General features: G+C 37.6%; 1 protein-coding gene across 1 annotated transcript in view; it reads right to left on the bottom strand.

Moving 5' to 3' along the window:
• Window positions 1–3,874: 3,874 nt before the first annotated feature.
• The window catches only part of LOC120525986 (tyrosine-protein phosphatase non-receptor type substrate 1-like), a 28,752-nt gene continuing 17,595 nt past the window's right edge, over window positions 3,875–15,031 (bottom strand). The window contains exons 3-6 of the mRNA XM_039748769.1: window positions 10,092–10,385; window positions 9,505–9,612; window positions 6,852–6,898; window positions 3,875–5,109 (exon numbers count right to left, since the gene is read on the bottom strand). Coding sequence (XP_039604703.1) covers window positions 4,906–5,109; window positions 6,852–6,898; window positions 9,505–9,612; window positions 10,092–10,385 — 653 coding nt within the window. The 3' untranslated portion in view covers window positions 3,875–4,905. The remainder of the gene's footprint in view (window positions 5,110–6,851; window positions 6,899–9,504; window positions 9,613–10,091; window positions 10,386–15,031) is intronic.

Genomic DNA, 15,031 nt, shown 5'->3' with positions numbered 1-15,031 from the left:
CGTCTTCTTTAATTGGGAACTTAAAGTGAGGAAGGAACTGTGTCTGACAAAAGCATTCACACGAATGAGAGGTGAGAGTACCATGTGCCTGGTGGAATATGGTTGAGAGGAGGGTGTGACTTAAAAAATCGCATGGCCAAAATCTCGCGGGACTTGAAAAAATCTCTTCAAAAAGTCTTGTTTTGTCGCACAATATTTTTATATAATAGAGAGATGTTTTGTTTTGAAGACCAAAAGAATCTTTTGTTAAGATCTTGTTACATAAGATGATTAATAGATGCATTTTTGCAGTACCTAAGCTAAGGTGTTATTGTGATTTTTAATCCAAGGCTGTTTGAAACATATGTAAACCTTTGTCCCAAAACGATTTAAGTGTAGTGACCTAGGATCACAGATCATTGATGATATCTGTCACAGGCTGGATCTTCCCCTGGATATATTTTAGACAATTTTAAATTTGATGTGTGATTGTTGGCAAATTTAAATTGCCCCCCTTTGAATGTACAATGTGATGCAATGGCATCTCAACCTGCTGGGGTATACTGAAGTCCCCATAACCCTGAACTGGATTAAATAATCAAGATAATGGATGGAGCTACCATTTTGTTATAATGAAAACATCATACAAAGAAATGGTTTGGTAAAGGAATGAAAGTCATTGGGCTAAAAGATACCTAAAGACATCAATAATACTGTCAAGCCCAACTAATCCAATTCAGGGTTTGAGGGGGCAAAAGCAACAGATGTAAATACTGTAAATCAAGAAACAACCCTGGAAGAGGTGCCATTTTATTGCAGGGCTGAGCACTGTAATTCTTCAGGAGAAAATGTCTACAGCTGGGTTGAAGTATTTAGAGAGAAATAACAGTTGTGTGTTGCCAATTCCATAGATCACCTGGAAGATAACTTCAGAAGACATCCTTTTGTAACATTCAAGGCCCACCAAGGAGCAAGACTTCATTGTACATGGGACTGACTGTAAGTTATAACTTTGTTCCCTTATTGGGCCAAAACATTGCAAATTTCTTTTGATTTTCTTTTAAATGGTTAGTGAATAGATTCATAATAGATTTTGTGGAATAAAATGTTGAGTACATTTCATTGTTAAAAATGGAAAAGAATTGTGGCCGCCAATACAGTAATGTCAAATGCATTTCTCTGTCGTTTTGACCATTGGCAAGTAACATTGTGGTTGATAACTTTACAACCACTGCTGAATTCATTCATTGTAAGGTGGTTTGATGGTGCTGCTGTCTCACAGCTTTACAGCCGTGAGTTCAACTCCCAGGATGGCACTGTGGAGAATGTGGGTGAGTTTTATTCCAGGTCATCTTGTTTCTTCCTACATCCTAAAGAATTCTACTAAAAAGTGTAATAATTGTCAGACTAGTGAACTATCCTGGGATGGTTCTAACTTTCTGCCTAGTGCTTCCAGAATACACACCAGCTTACTGTGACTCCAAATAAGATAAGTGGGTTAGAAAATGAATGGATGGAATTACATTATGTTGCCAAAGTAGTCCATGTGTAATTTTTTACACTGAAATACATAAAAACATCAAAGAATGTATTATAAAATACTTCACAAGTACTGTTTATTTCAAGGAGAGAAAATTTCACTTTGCATCCCAATGAAACCAAAAGGGTTCCTGTACCCAATAAAATATTGTTAGCTATTTTTGTTAAATCAGATTTCTAAAGTCCTTCATCTTTATTGCATGCCTATTGTTGCCTTGCCACAGTGCTCACTATTTGAATGATACAGCTGCCACAAAATATACTAAAGGTCTTCTGAGTGATGCATCGAATGGAGTACCCTTGCAAGAAGATACCAACCATAGACTGAGTTAATGTAACATTCTCTTGTCATGCTTATTGCTGAGTGACAGGGGGTTATCCAGGCGGCATTAGACACAAAGCAGGAGAACACCCTAGTCTGTCATCCCAGAAAAGTAATGTACAAACACCCACACAGTGCTAATTTACCTGACATGTGGGAGAGAAACTGGAGTATGCGGAGGAAATTCTACACAGCCACAGACAGCAACCCTGGACACTGGATCTATCAGAAAGCAGCACCAACCAGTACATTGCACAGAACTGAATTACATATAAATGTTTACAATGAGGCGACATGGTGGCGCAGTGGGTAGCGCTGCTGCTTCGCAGTTAGGAGACCCGGGTTCACTTCCTGCGTGGAGTTTGCATGTTCTCCCCGTGTCTGCATGGGTTTCCTCCCACAGTCCAAAGACATGCAGGTTAGGTGCATTGGTGATTCTAAATTGTCCCTAGTGTGCATGCTTGGTGTGTGTGTGCGTGCCCTGCGGTGGGCTGGCACCCTACCTGTGGTTTGTTTCCTGCCTTGTGCCCTGTGTTGGCTGCGATTGGCTCCAGCAGACCTCTATGACCCTGTAGTTAGGATATAGTGGGTTGGAGGATGGATGGATGTCAAGCAAATAATCTTTTCAATTCTGAATGCAGTACTAAATAAATTCACCTACACCAGACATTTCTTGGTGTTTGTATCAAAAATGGGCATTGCCAAAAACAGAAGTTTCCTATGTAAATACTTTAAGGTAAATGAATGTTAACAGGGGGCATGTTTGATTTGTTTCAAACATGTATTTAATCACAAACTGTACTGTAAATAGGAATACAGATACAAAACATATGTGGGATATCTATAACTGCATTACTTTTTCTGTGTCTGACAGCTCTTTGTGAAAGGCACTGTATAAAATGAAGATAGCCTGCCCAATCTGTATGTAAGGTAGGCTTTGGTGCTGAAGACCATATTCATATGAAATTACAGCTACTGAGCTTTTCCAGGTATCATATTATTTAAAGCTTCTGATTTATAACCCTCACCTGGCTCTACAGCCCACCATTCACAGATGCACTCTGACATTAGCAGCTGTGTAGTCAGACTCTCCGCTTCTTTAATGCGTCCTCAGGCAGCAGATGGGGAAGGCCTGCTAGTCTCTACTGCATCATCCTTATTTATTAAGAGCAAAATGCTTTCTCAAATAGTTCTTACAGGATGTTACTGCCATTTGGACATTACATTACTAAAGAGAGTAGCTCTCCACCTGGCTGAAATTCAACGATCAGTCACCTTCATTAAAATTACTACCATTTAGCTTCTCTAGCTTTTCCCATTTTCTCCCGGTCACAAACGCCATTACTTCAGTTGTTTCTGCTTGTCCATGACATCCATTGTGAAATCCAGAACTGAATCTGCATCACATGAAATGGACATTCAAATCTAAACCTTACTTTTCTGACACATCTGTATCTGCTCTAACGGTATTGCTGTCTCCACTTTATTTATTTACTCGTTTATAATGTGAAGCACCACTGAGCTTTATCATATACAGTTATAACTTTTTTTTAATTATTATTACCTACAGTATTTGTCTACAGAACTGAAGCAGCAATTCACATCTGGGCATCAACATTCAGCATTAATAAAGGCCCTTGGCGATGACTTTCTGATGTGAAACAACCTCATTGGGGCTGAAAAAGATGCCATGGAGGAAGACTAGCAGCACAGAGTGAAGTACACAGCCTGTCTCTTTTAAAATAGACGAAATTCATTTTTCATTTTTTCCTTCTTAAAACAACATGTGTACACTGTTTTGCAACATTTCTTCACTCTCACAAGGTGCTTTAATACTCCACAGCATTTGTGGGTTAAAAAATAGGATCAGTGTGTTTTAAGGTTTTTTTTTCACATTGGAAACTTAATACTGTACTCTATAGTTCTATTATAAAATGCAAGAACAGGTTAGTTATTTATTTAAATTTGTAAAATATAATTCACTTTAGAACACAATTTCACCTTGTAAATTACTGCATACCATTTTTGAGAAGAAATACCAAACTTATCCATTAAGTGGGGTTGAGAATGTTATTTTACATCAGACTCTGAAGGTCATCTTAAATGTTAGATTTGGTACATAAAAAATATGAAATAAGAGAAAACTTGAAATAGAATGACAATTCTGTTTCCCTTCACGATAATGGCTACACTCTTACACAGACATGCGTGTTTGCTGTGTGTATCCCATTTTGCCAACTGTCTGCCCACTTTCATACAGGCTTTTGTCTCTTCAGGGTTGTGGTAATGCCTATTCTAGTAAAAACAAATGCTAAAAAGTCATTCTGGAAATGAAACACCAGTCTATCCTGGGGCCTATTGTCTCATTTAAAAAGAAAAGCAACCTACCAGCACCTGAACCAGTTAAGAGTTGACTACACATTGGTCCAGTATGATGATGTGAGATGAACTCCCCAATTAATATGGACAATGGATTCAAACCCAGATCCGTGGAGCTGCAAAGTAGAAGTACTCTTAATATTACTAAACATATACAGTGAATAGCATTCTGAAACCCCCTTAACATGATTATTTTACATTTTGAATAAACCAAAGAGGTCATCTGGATAGTGTGGATAACAAATTATCTTTTAAGCTGATGGGAATAAGTGACAGTGGCAGGGGATGTGGGGGAGGAGGTGTGAGCTGTAAAGGACAGACTGTAAAAGGTGACTTTGCCAAGTCAGATGTTACAAACACGTATTTGGATTCTGAAGAGTAGGCACTTCTTTGATATTCAGAAGATCACAAGAAGTAAGAGAAGGTGATACAATACCATTTGGCTCCAGGAAGCTATGTTGTTGTTGTTGTTGCTGTCTGCTTATGCAATCAAAACACATCAAAAACTGGCAAAGAGGATGCTGTTAAAAAGATGAGTTTAGAGCTTTTGCAAAATCACATAAAATGTATTACAGATGATGTTAAACAAACAGCAGGTTTTTTTTTCACTATAAATAACAGTTTTGGAAAGGAAAACTGGACAAGCCTCTTGGTGCCGTAGAGTTTCTGGATCATCTGCAGTGGTGTCACACATGAGACCATATGGTGTCATATATCTCCGAGGACTGTTCCCCGACCCTGGCATGGCATTTGGCTCTTCTCACAATGGGTGTAGTTCTTCCTGCTTCTGTAGAAAGCTGGCTGGCATCTTCGGTCACTTTATTTGGGTGGAGAAGCTCGGCATAACAAACACCCTTTTCCAGCAAACTAGATGGTGCCTGGTTGTCTGCCTGTTTTGAATAAATATTGAAACAGATTACAGTAATCAAAAAAATAATAGTAATAAAACTAAAGCAACTATAACAGCATGTTGACTTTTTTTCCCCATATGCCTTTGCGGGCTTAGTGCTGACTAGAAAAATGTTTGATTGCATCATACTCCAATGGACATGCTGCTGACTCTGACGTTAGCTCCTTTAAACAGAAAGGTAAATCGATGAGCCCTTGCCACAGCTCTCTCAATCTGTCAAGGGCTCAATGCTGACACAGCATTCTGACTTTCATTTCTAATAAAGAACAGATCTGCTTCTTCATGCTAGCACAAGAGGAAAACTATGGTTGTGCCTGCGCTTTCGGAATACAGACAACTACTGAACAACAAATTACTCTGTATTTTGCACTTCTAAAAACCACAGCAACATGTCCACAGATAGATGTTGGACAATACTGTATGTATGACTGATTTAATAATAGACAGAAATGCAAATAAAAAGTATAATACTTCAGTTTTCACTTCTGTTGCTGCATAGGGATGCCATTTTGGATTTTGATGTCTGGTCTAGTGAGGCTCTCCTGAATTTCCAAGTAGGAAATCTAACTTGTGGGGGCATTCCAGTTGAAACCTCCTACTGAGAACTCAGACATTCTGACTTCCCAGCATTAGTTAACATTTCATTCGAAAGATAGAACTGTATGACTGAATGCAATGGAATTTAAAATCCTAAATTTGTAAACATGAATATGATTTAAAATAAATGTCTGACGATTGTGTTTAGAGAAAAGAAGGCCAGGAAGGGCAAACCACAATGACCTCTTGCCCACACAGATCTGTTATGTCCAGGATCTGGTGTTTCTTTAAAATGTTACAGATTGTGTACATTGCTGATTATGTATGAAGCTTACCTGGTGGGATTTGGATAAGTGAGACTTTTATTTTAAAATGAGTTCATCAGGAACACGGGGACACAGCTGGAAACTTGCTCAGGGTAAATTTCGCACAAACATTAGGAAGTTTTTGTTTACACAGAGAACCATAGACACGTGAAATAAACCACCAAGTAGTGTGGTAGACAGTAAGACTTTTGGGACTTTCAAAACTTGACTTGGATAGGATAGGACTGGCAAGCTTTGTTGGGCTGAATGGCCTGTTGTCATATAGAGTGTTCTAATGTTCTAAAGCGGATGTGGTTAAAGGAAGTGAAAGGGGTTATTTGAGAAAAAAGACAAATAAAAAGAGGAAAATGTTTTGTTTAAAAAATGTCTAGTGAGTTTCTTTTGGATGCAACAGGATCAATAAGGGCTTCTTTCTTATAAAGAGAGTGAAGTCCGACTGAAGAAAAGGACACCGAAGGACACTAGATTAGCCTGGTGTCTCTTTGGCAAAAGTAGGATGGCCCCTTTTCATTTCAGGGCACATGGCTGTAATTGATTCTGTTGATCTGGGCTTAGCACTGCCTCAAGTCGTAGTATCCCTGAGATTATAGTCAGGAAAGTTAAGATGGAGTCTTATTGAAGCATCAAGACTGAGAAAGAGAAAGAGAGTGAGAGGGAGAGATGGAAGGTGAGAAAATGAGTGCTACTTCTGAAATGAACAAACAGGCACATTAACCCACCAATTCCAAAGATATTAAAGTTAATTCATGACTTTAAATTAGCCTCTTGACAGAGCACCGGTGAGTGGTACACTGTCCTGAGGGCACTGTGTGTAAATAGGAAAAATTCAAGCAGAACAATCAGACGCTCATGTTCTTACTGTTTGAAAACTGTTGTTTTTTAATCCATCTTCTCTTCCATTTGCAACTGCAAAAAAGAATAACATCATTATATTTTTATGTATGAAATATGATTAAAAGTCATACTGTATCAGCAAAATTCTAGCAAAAGAGCAAAATCAAGTATCTTTAGCTTTGGTCTCTAATCCTAAGGTACCATAGTGCCTCACTCTAAGTCATGTTTATGTGTTTAATTTGTCTATGATGTTGCTTTTGTCTGAAAATTCAGACTTAATTTAGCATTCAAGTTGCGCTTGTATCATTTGATGCATGCTTCCCGGTGACCAGCCATTGCTTGAGAATCAAGATAAGTCACTCTCATAGTGCAGCTTCACAATATAACATTCCCAAATTAATACAGTTTAGGGTTGCCATGAGCTTGAGCCTGTCCCCATAGCATGTGGCCTAAGGTTGTGAACACACACACACACACTCATACTCACACTTAAACAGAGACTATTTGCAATTGAAAATGAGTCTAACCTACATATCTCTGGGGATGTGGAAGGAACCCTTTTCCCAATAATAAGTAAAGCAGTTAAACTGAAGTACGCTTGCTATAAAAAATATTCAAGTACTGTAATCAATTTAGATCAATGTGCAGAGGTCTGTTTTCACTTTTACATTAAAGTGTCTTGTGTAGTTCATCAGCGTCAGAAAAGGAAAATTAAATCCACTGTGATTCAATGTTGCATAATAAGAAAATGTGAAAACTTCCAGGGAGCGAAAACCTTTTGTATGCACTGTAAAAGCCGTGAAGTTCATTGCTAAATGTCATACTAGATATCTGATCTGTTTGAAGTATTGATGAACATTTGCACTAGTAGTTGTAAGAAACTCTGAACAGTTAAAAAGTAGATGTTGTGCATAAGAATGTCACTGTACTCTGTACATGTGACCATAATCTTGGCGTGACTCTGGACCTCTCACTTTCATTCATCAAATACATTTCTTTAGTGACCCAATACTGTCAATTCTTTCTTTATAATATTCAGGGGATCCAATGCTTCCTCACTAATTATGTCAAGCACTGTTTCTCTCTCGGCTGGACCATTGCAACTGTCTCCTGGTGGGGCTTCCTTTAACTGGTATCAGATCTCTTCAGCCCCTTTAGAATGCAGCAGCTTGACTGGTGTTCTCTGTTCCTCATTTCACTCCTACTACTCCTCTGCTGCAGTTACTCCACTGGCATCCTGCTGCAGCAAGGTTCCAGTTCAAGACTCTCATCTTTGACCTATGGTTCTCTAAATGGTTCTGCTCCTCAAAAGTCTTTAGTCTCTCCAAGAAGTCTCTTTTCCGCCTCTAACTGTCTGCTCACTAACAGACGTGCCAAGACTGGACAATGCTTCTCCATTCTTGCTCCATAGCTATGGAACGATTTTCCTTTAACTATTCAAACTGCACCCAATGTACTCATGTTAAGCGTCTTTTGAAAGCACAGTTTTTCTTTAAATATTTTGGAACTGCTTAGCTTCTCTTCTACATGATAGCTTCTGTTGTGCTGACAAAAAACATAGTGTAGTGATTGTTTCATCTTTGTCTAGTTGCAGGTATAATTATGTAGCTGTAGTATTACTCTAGCTTGCTTGTTTTTTTTATCTTGCTCTCTGCTGCTTTTAATGCTTGCATGGTGCACTTTCTGATCATTCATACATATATTATAAGTTGCTTTGTAAGTCAGTTTGGATAATGGCAACTGTTAAATGATAATAATAACCTACAATGACCCTAAAACAGGGGTGCCGAACTCTAGGCCTCGAGTGCCACAGTGGCTGCAGGTTTTCATTCTTCTTCCCATCTTCTTAGTTAGTGACCAGCTTTTGCTGCTGATTACTTCTTTTAATTAACTTGACTCAGGCCTGTTTATTGTTTCTTTTTCTTTAATTAGCAGCCAAACAATAATGAGACCCAAAACAAGCCACCACATGACCAGCTCCCCTGTGCCCATTACACAATATCTAAAATTAAAGAGAGGTGATGGTCTTGGTGAGGTTGATCTCTCAGGTCACCAAAACATTTTGACAGTGTTCTTAGAAAGAACAGAAAAACAACAGTTTTTGAAATGCGTACTGCGACAGACTGAGAGCAGCAACAAGCCATGGAATTACATAACAGCAAGAATTGGCTTCTCATTAAGTAAGTGATTGGAGTGAAATTGGTTAGAGTTTAAGGCCCCAGTTTAGCTGGTCATCTATTAGCTCGTTTCATATCTCATTTCTGCTTGGCTGTCATTTAATGAAGAAATGAATCAATTCAGAGGGTTGACCTCTTCTAACAGGGCTATTAAAATGATGGGAAAAAGTTAATTAGCAGTGAAAACTGGTCACTGATTAGGAAAAGGGTTAGAATGAAAACCTGTAGCCACTGCTGCACTCCAGGCCTGGAGTTCACCACCCCTGCCCTAAAACATACCAGTATGGAGGCACAGGAGCCACTAGGGGGCAGCATAGCCCTTTATGTGTACAACAGGCATGGGCACGAACATTACAGATTGAGAGAGCTATGGCAAGAACTTATCTATTACAAGAGCACATACATCAAGAATCACTACAATCTTCAGGACCCCTTTTTCATTTTATCAATAAAGATTTGATCACGAAAAAAAAATCACTACAAAACAGGTCACATTCTTACCTCGAATTCTGCGCCATCGAATCAGCAGTAGAACCACAACAAGCAAAACAACGAATAACAGAACAAAGAAGTTGAAATACTTTTCTTGAAGGTAGCTTTTCCTTGAATCTGCACACAAATATAGTATGCATGCTTTAATTCATTGCAGTATGCAAAAGGATTTAGTTTTCACGTTATTATAAACATAACATTGTTACTCAATGAGAGGAAAAAAAGAAACAGTGTTTTCAGATGAATTCTATCACTATGTAGCCCCAGTTAAGTTAATTTTAATGGTGTGTGCTTTTTTAATTATCTCTGTGTCACAGTCCTAATGCCAGGTAGTTTTGAATAAATGACTATTTCCTTCTTCTGCAATTCTTCAAATTCAGTTTCACGCTTATTAAAAATCTACAAACACTAATAATGAATGCGCCTGGCAATGACTTCTTCTTTTTATCTCCTCTAAGGAGGTCACCTTTTTGTTTTTATTAAGAATCTTACCAATTTGTAATGTGACACAATACACAGAATTATCAATGATTTTCATTTGCAGCCTCTTCCTTATAAAATTCAACATTCATAGTTAAATGATACATCAGTCCAACCTTCAGTTTCCAGAATGATAATTTCACTCTCCAAAGGTTTCACTAGTGATATGTGCCCAACAAGACAGCAGACTTTCATTATTCCTCTTCCCCCATCCTTGGTAATATGTCTGAGACTGCTTAGGCTGTATGTTTGCCCATTCTTCTGCACAATGGGTCTGGGGTCCTGTTGCTCCACATCATCAATTATCCAAGAAACACTAATGTTTTCAGGGAAAAAACCACCACTTTGACATGTCAGAATGGTGACATCGGAATCATTTTGCACTTTCAAAACTGGTTGCGTTGGAGCGCCTGTGATAGGAAGAAACAAAACATTATGCAGGAGGGCCAAAGCTGTTGCAAATTTCTGTTATTAAAGCTTCCAGAATTTATGTTTGTGTTTTCTATTGGCCTTTGACTTTTGTGGATTTAAATTATAATCTTCATTAATAGTAAAAGATACTTATTTTTCACAAAATAATAACAAAAATCTCAACCTTGACATAACCATAAATGCCGGTCATCCATAAACAATATTCAAAGTAGAAGATTTAGATTGGACCAAAAGGTGAAAATCACTGAAGTTACTAAACTATATGTTATGAACTGTTTATCCTGAAAGGAATCACGTCTGAATGAGATGCCGTCCACTGCAGCACAGATTTAAGTGCACATACGCACTCATATTGAGCCCATGGGAAACCTTACTGAACATGCAGGTCTCTTAAACCTGGTAGATATGAGAACATTACTTGCTTAATCTTCATTCCAAAGTGGAATAAACAAATAAACAATGCAAGTTATGACCTTCCCGGCTGCACTAGTAAGTCTCCCAAAAAAACAATCCTGCAACTTAAACACTTCTTAGTTGTCCCATCCTCCCTGCGCTCTGTGTTTATTTTTTAATGATGTACATCTCCATTTATTTCATTGTTTGCTATTTTGGACTTTTTGCATTTAAAAGTAAAATATTTTTAGAGCATCGACTGCTACTTTATTTGACTAAACTGAGTTTGAATGCCTTGCTTGGTGACGGTCTGTGTGGAGTTTGCACATTCTTCACATGTCTACTTGAATTCGCTCCACAAAGACATGCAAGTTACGTTAATTGGTAATTCTAAACTAACTGTTTATGGAAGTTGAGTGTGGGTGAGTGCATGAGTGCCCCTGTGATGGACAGGGGTCCAAGTTTGGTTCCATGTTTACTCCTAATGCAGCTAAGATAAACTCTAAACTGATTTTTACCAGCTTTTTCTTTTTCACTTACTCTAACACTTCATTCATTAGAGTTATTGTTATTGAAATTTATATACCATATATGCCGCTTTACTATATTAAGAACAATAAAACATCAGAGGTTATTTTTTGACTTTATCAAGCATACGTCATTCCAGTAATTTAAACTTTTACTGCTCCTAGATTAATTCCATTAAAGGCTGTCTTGTCTGCACCTACAGTTTGGATGCTGATTTTCATATTCAGGAAGGCAACCAGGCTTAGTGGCTATGGCACTGGACTTCAAACCTTCTGGATGTGCTCTCAAATCCCATTACTGACATGTGTGACCATGAGCAAGTCATTTCACCTGCCTGGGCTTCAATTGGAAAAACAAAAGAAATACTACCAATTGTGTCTCTCAAATATTTTAAGTTACTTTGGATAAAGGTGTCAGCCTAATAAAATGTTATTATTAATTGATAACTGAATACCTGCTGATTTATCTGAGCCTCTGAGACATTTCATATGATTCATTTTGTATCTCACATACTTTATTATTTAGTATTGTGTTCAGTTTTACTCTGTGTGTATTCTAACACTTGCAATGGAGCTCCTCATGAAAAGAAAGAGCAGTCGAAAGCTTGATTGATTCACTGTTGACCTGGTCTTTACAAATCATTTTTAAGTCAGCTAAATGTGCTACATACTACACAAGAGTATCTTTGGCTTCTCTCATTTCTAAAACTTCTCTGTCACTGTCATTCTACTTCCCCGAATGAGCACACACTTACAAATGGCTTACTAGTCAGTTGTAATTCAATAATTGCTTATTTCCTTATAATTAATAACAGAATGAAGCAAAAAATGAAGTCAGAAATTTCTGAGGAAAACCTGCTATTTAAAGAAGACACTGCCTTGAAGATCGTGTTCTGTTGGGAGTTTGGCCATAATGCTACTCTGTAGGATTCAACACATTCTGACTTACAGCACTGTCTTTGTAATTAGTAGAGATTAACTTTTCTACAAATATCTATTAATTGTTTCCTAATGATGGACTTTGAAAGTCATTATTACTCATATAATTTCCACTATTCCACTAAATGCAAATCTACACTGTGTACTAGTGGTAGACAGTAGGTCTTTGGAGATCTTCAAAATGCCACTCAATGTTATTTTAGACAAATTAGTGAATACATTTGTCAAAATTGTTGGACTAAATGGTTTGTTCTCATCAATTGTTACAATGTTCTGATTACAATTTTAAAAATTAACTGAAAATATGGGGCCAGTCCAAACTGTTTTCTAACAATATTACACCATTTCTTGTATTATGAGTAAAAATATCATTAGATAGATAGATAGATAGATAGATAGATAGATAGATAGATAGATAGATAGATAGATAGATAGATAGATAGATAGATAGATAGATAGAAACTTTATTAATCCTGAAGGAAATTTTAGAGCACAAGATGTCAGTTATTGGCACAGTATATCACACATAGCATTATTATTAAAGATGTCTAATAGGCAAGCTTAGTACTATTTAGCATTTAGCAAAAAACACCACCTTGGCTGAGGGGTCACTCATTATAGAGGCCAATGGCTGTTATATTAAATATATAAAAATATTTCAATATGTCATGTAATTAAAAAGTAACTTAATATGAATTAAACATATCCATCCATCCATTTTCCAGATCCATTTTTTGCACTGCAGGTTTGCAGGAAGTGGAGTCTTTTCTCAGCAGCAAAAAAGTGCAAGGCTTGAACCAGCATTGGAAAGGATGCCAGTGGACACTCACCAATACACAAATGCAACTACTCAGTAATACCAGGACAATCTGGATCCCTTGATCAAGCTACCATGCACCTTTTCAAGATGTTAGAGTAACCTTTAATATCTAGGGAAAGTTAAAAATGGTGAGAGTGTGCAAACTCTGGGCTACAAATTTATTCTGTGTCACTGGAGGCCAGGCCGGGCACTAACTGCTATGCCACATTATAATGTTACATTAGATTAATACTACACTTTTTTGATGTATGAGGAATATAATATAATCCTCTGCAATGGACTGTCACCTTGACCGATATACCACCTATGAACCTGACACTTCCAGGATGAGCGCCAGACAACGTTGAAATGGATTACATAGGTTTAAGAATGTTAATATAATATAATATAATATAATATAATATAATATAATATAATATAATATAATATAATATAAGCATGTGCATACCCTTTTATGGACTAGTGGTATACTTAGGGTTTTAGTCCTGCATCCAATGAACAGGCACCAAACCCTGTGGCCTTGAATGGGGCTTAGCAGGTTCAAGAATAGAAGAGAATGGACTGGGCTTTCAGATTTCGAAAGAAAGGGCCAATTCCTGCCTTATGCCCAGTAAATTTTAAATCTCTGTCAACATGAATTTGATTAAACAGTTTGAATATGGGTAAACTGTGTGTTTGTATAATATAGTATACGACAATATATCTGTCCATTTTATTATCCAGTTGTCTTGTTCAAGGACATTAGGAGTTTGTGTTTATTTTCCTGGCAGCATGTGATGTAAGGTAGGAACCAACCCTGGGCAGGACAGCAGTCAATCACATACACACAGTAATATAACAATATGCAGTAATATTCTCCATCCTGCTTAATTCATAGGAGGCAGTAGCCCATCTTAGTTGCAGTGGGTCCACGAGTGCCTGGTGCTAAACCTTTGTAGGATGAATAATAGAATAGAACAGAATTTTCATATATGTGTTATATACTTTATATCCACAACATACTTGGGAAGTATGAAAGTACAAAGTATGTTTTTTAGGGGAATTTCAGCAACAGCTGAGAACCACGATTGTGTATTTCTACCACATGTGAATATGGAAGAATGGCAGGTACTGGAGAGAACACAGTGTAACTGTTGCATTTCCAGTAATAAAGAGCAAATGAAAATGAAATGCAAGCTTGGCTGTCTTTTTGTTTAATAACATAAGGGAGCTGAGAAATATCAACTTTTGCTTAAGTGTGTACATAAGTGAGAGCTTTAAACACTCCAGCTGTGTTTTCCTGCTCAACAGGGGGTCTTAAACAATCCCTTGAAGAGTACAAGCATCACTTCAGGTCTTGTGTACTGACATTGCAAAGAATCAAGACTCTTCAGCTGATCAACCCTGGGTTTGAAAAATAGTTGGTAGCCCTAAAGCATGAATGTACATCCATACTGAGTTCAGAAAGAGTTGAGTGCCATCTACTGTAGGTAACTGCTCAGTGCAAAGTCTGAAAGAGCAGATCCAGAACTGATGTAGAAAGACACAGAGACATACTGTGATCAGCGACAGCTGAGTGCCACCTGTTCTGTTTAGCTGCTCAATTTAGGACCTGAAACAAGACCTTAGAGCCTAGACATTTATGTGTGAGTGGACACCAGAACCAGCTAAGTACCATCTGCTGTGCTTATCTCCTTAGAGCAGGGTCAGAAAAAGTACTTCCACATCTGTGCATTTACATTAGCAAGAGATGAACAGCAGCTTATAGGGTAAAAGACTGAATGTACCTGCATGCCTTGATATAAGCAAGACCCGAGGGCCCTCCTCCACAACTGCTCATTACAAGGTCTGAAACAAAACTTTATTGCTTAGATTTTTGAAAGTGCTTCCATATATTAATATCAGTAGAGGACATGCAAGATTTATGATCTTTTAATGAGGAGTGAATATCCTCCAAGGATGGTAT

This window comes from Polypterus senegalus, chromosome 3, assembly GCF_016835505.1.
Source record: "Polypterus senegalus isolate Bchr_013 chromosome 3, ASM1683550v1, whole genome shotgun sequence".
NCBI classification, from domain to species: Eukaryota; Metazoa; Chordata; class Cladistia; order Polypteriformes; family Polypteridae; genus Polypterus; species Polypterus senegalus.
The sequence above is the reverse complement of the archived record's forward strand: the minus strand, read 5'-3'. Positions and strand labels throughout refer to the sequence as shown.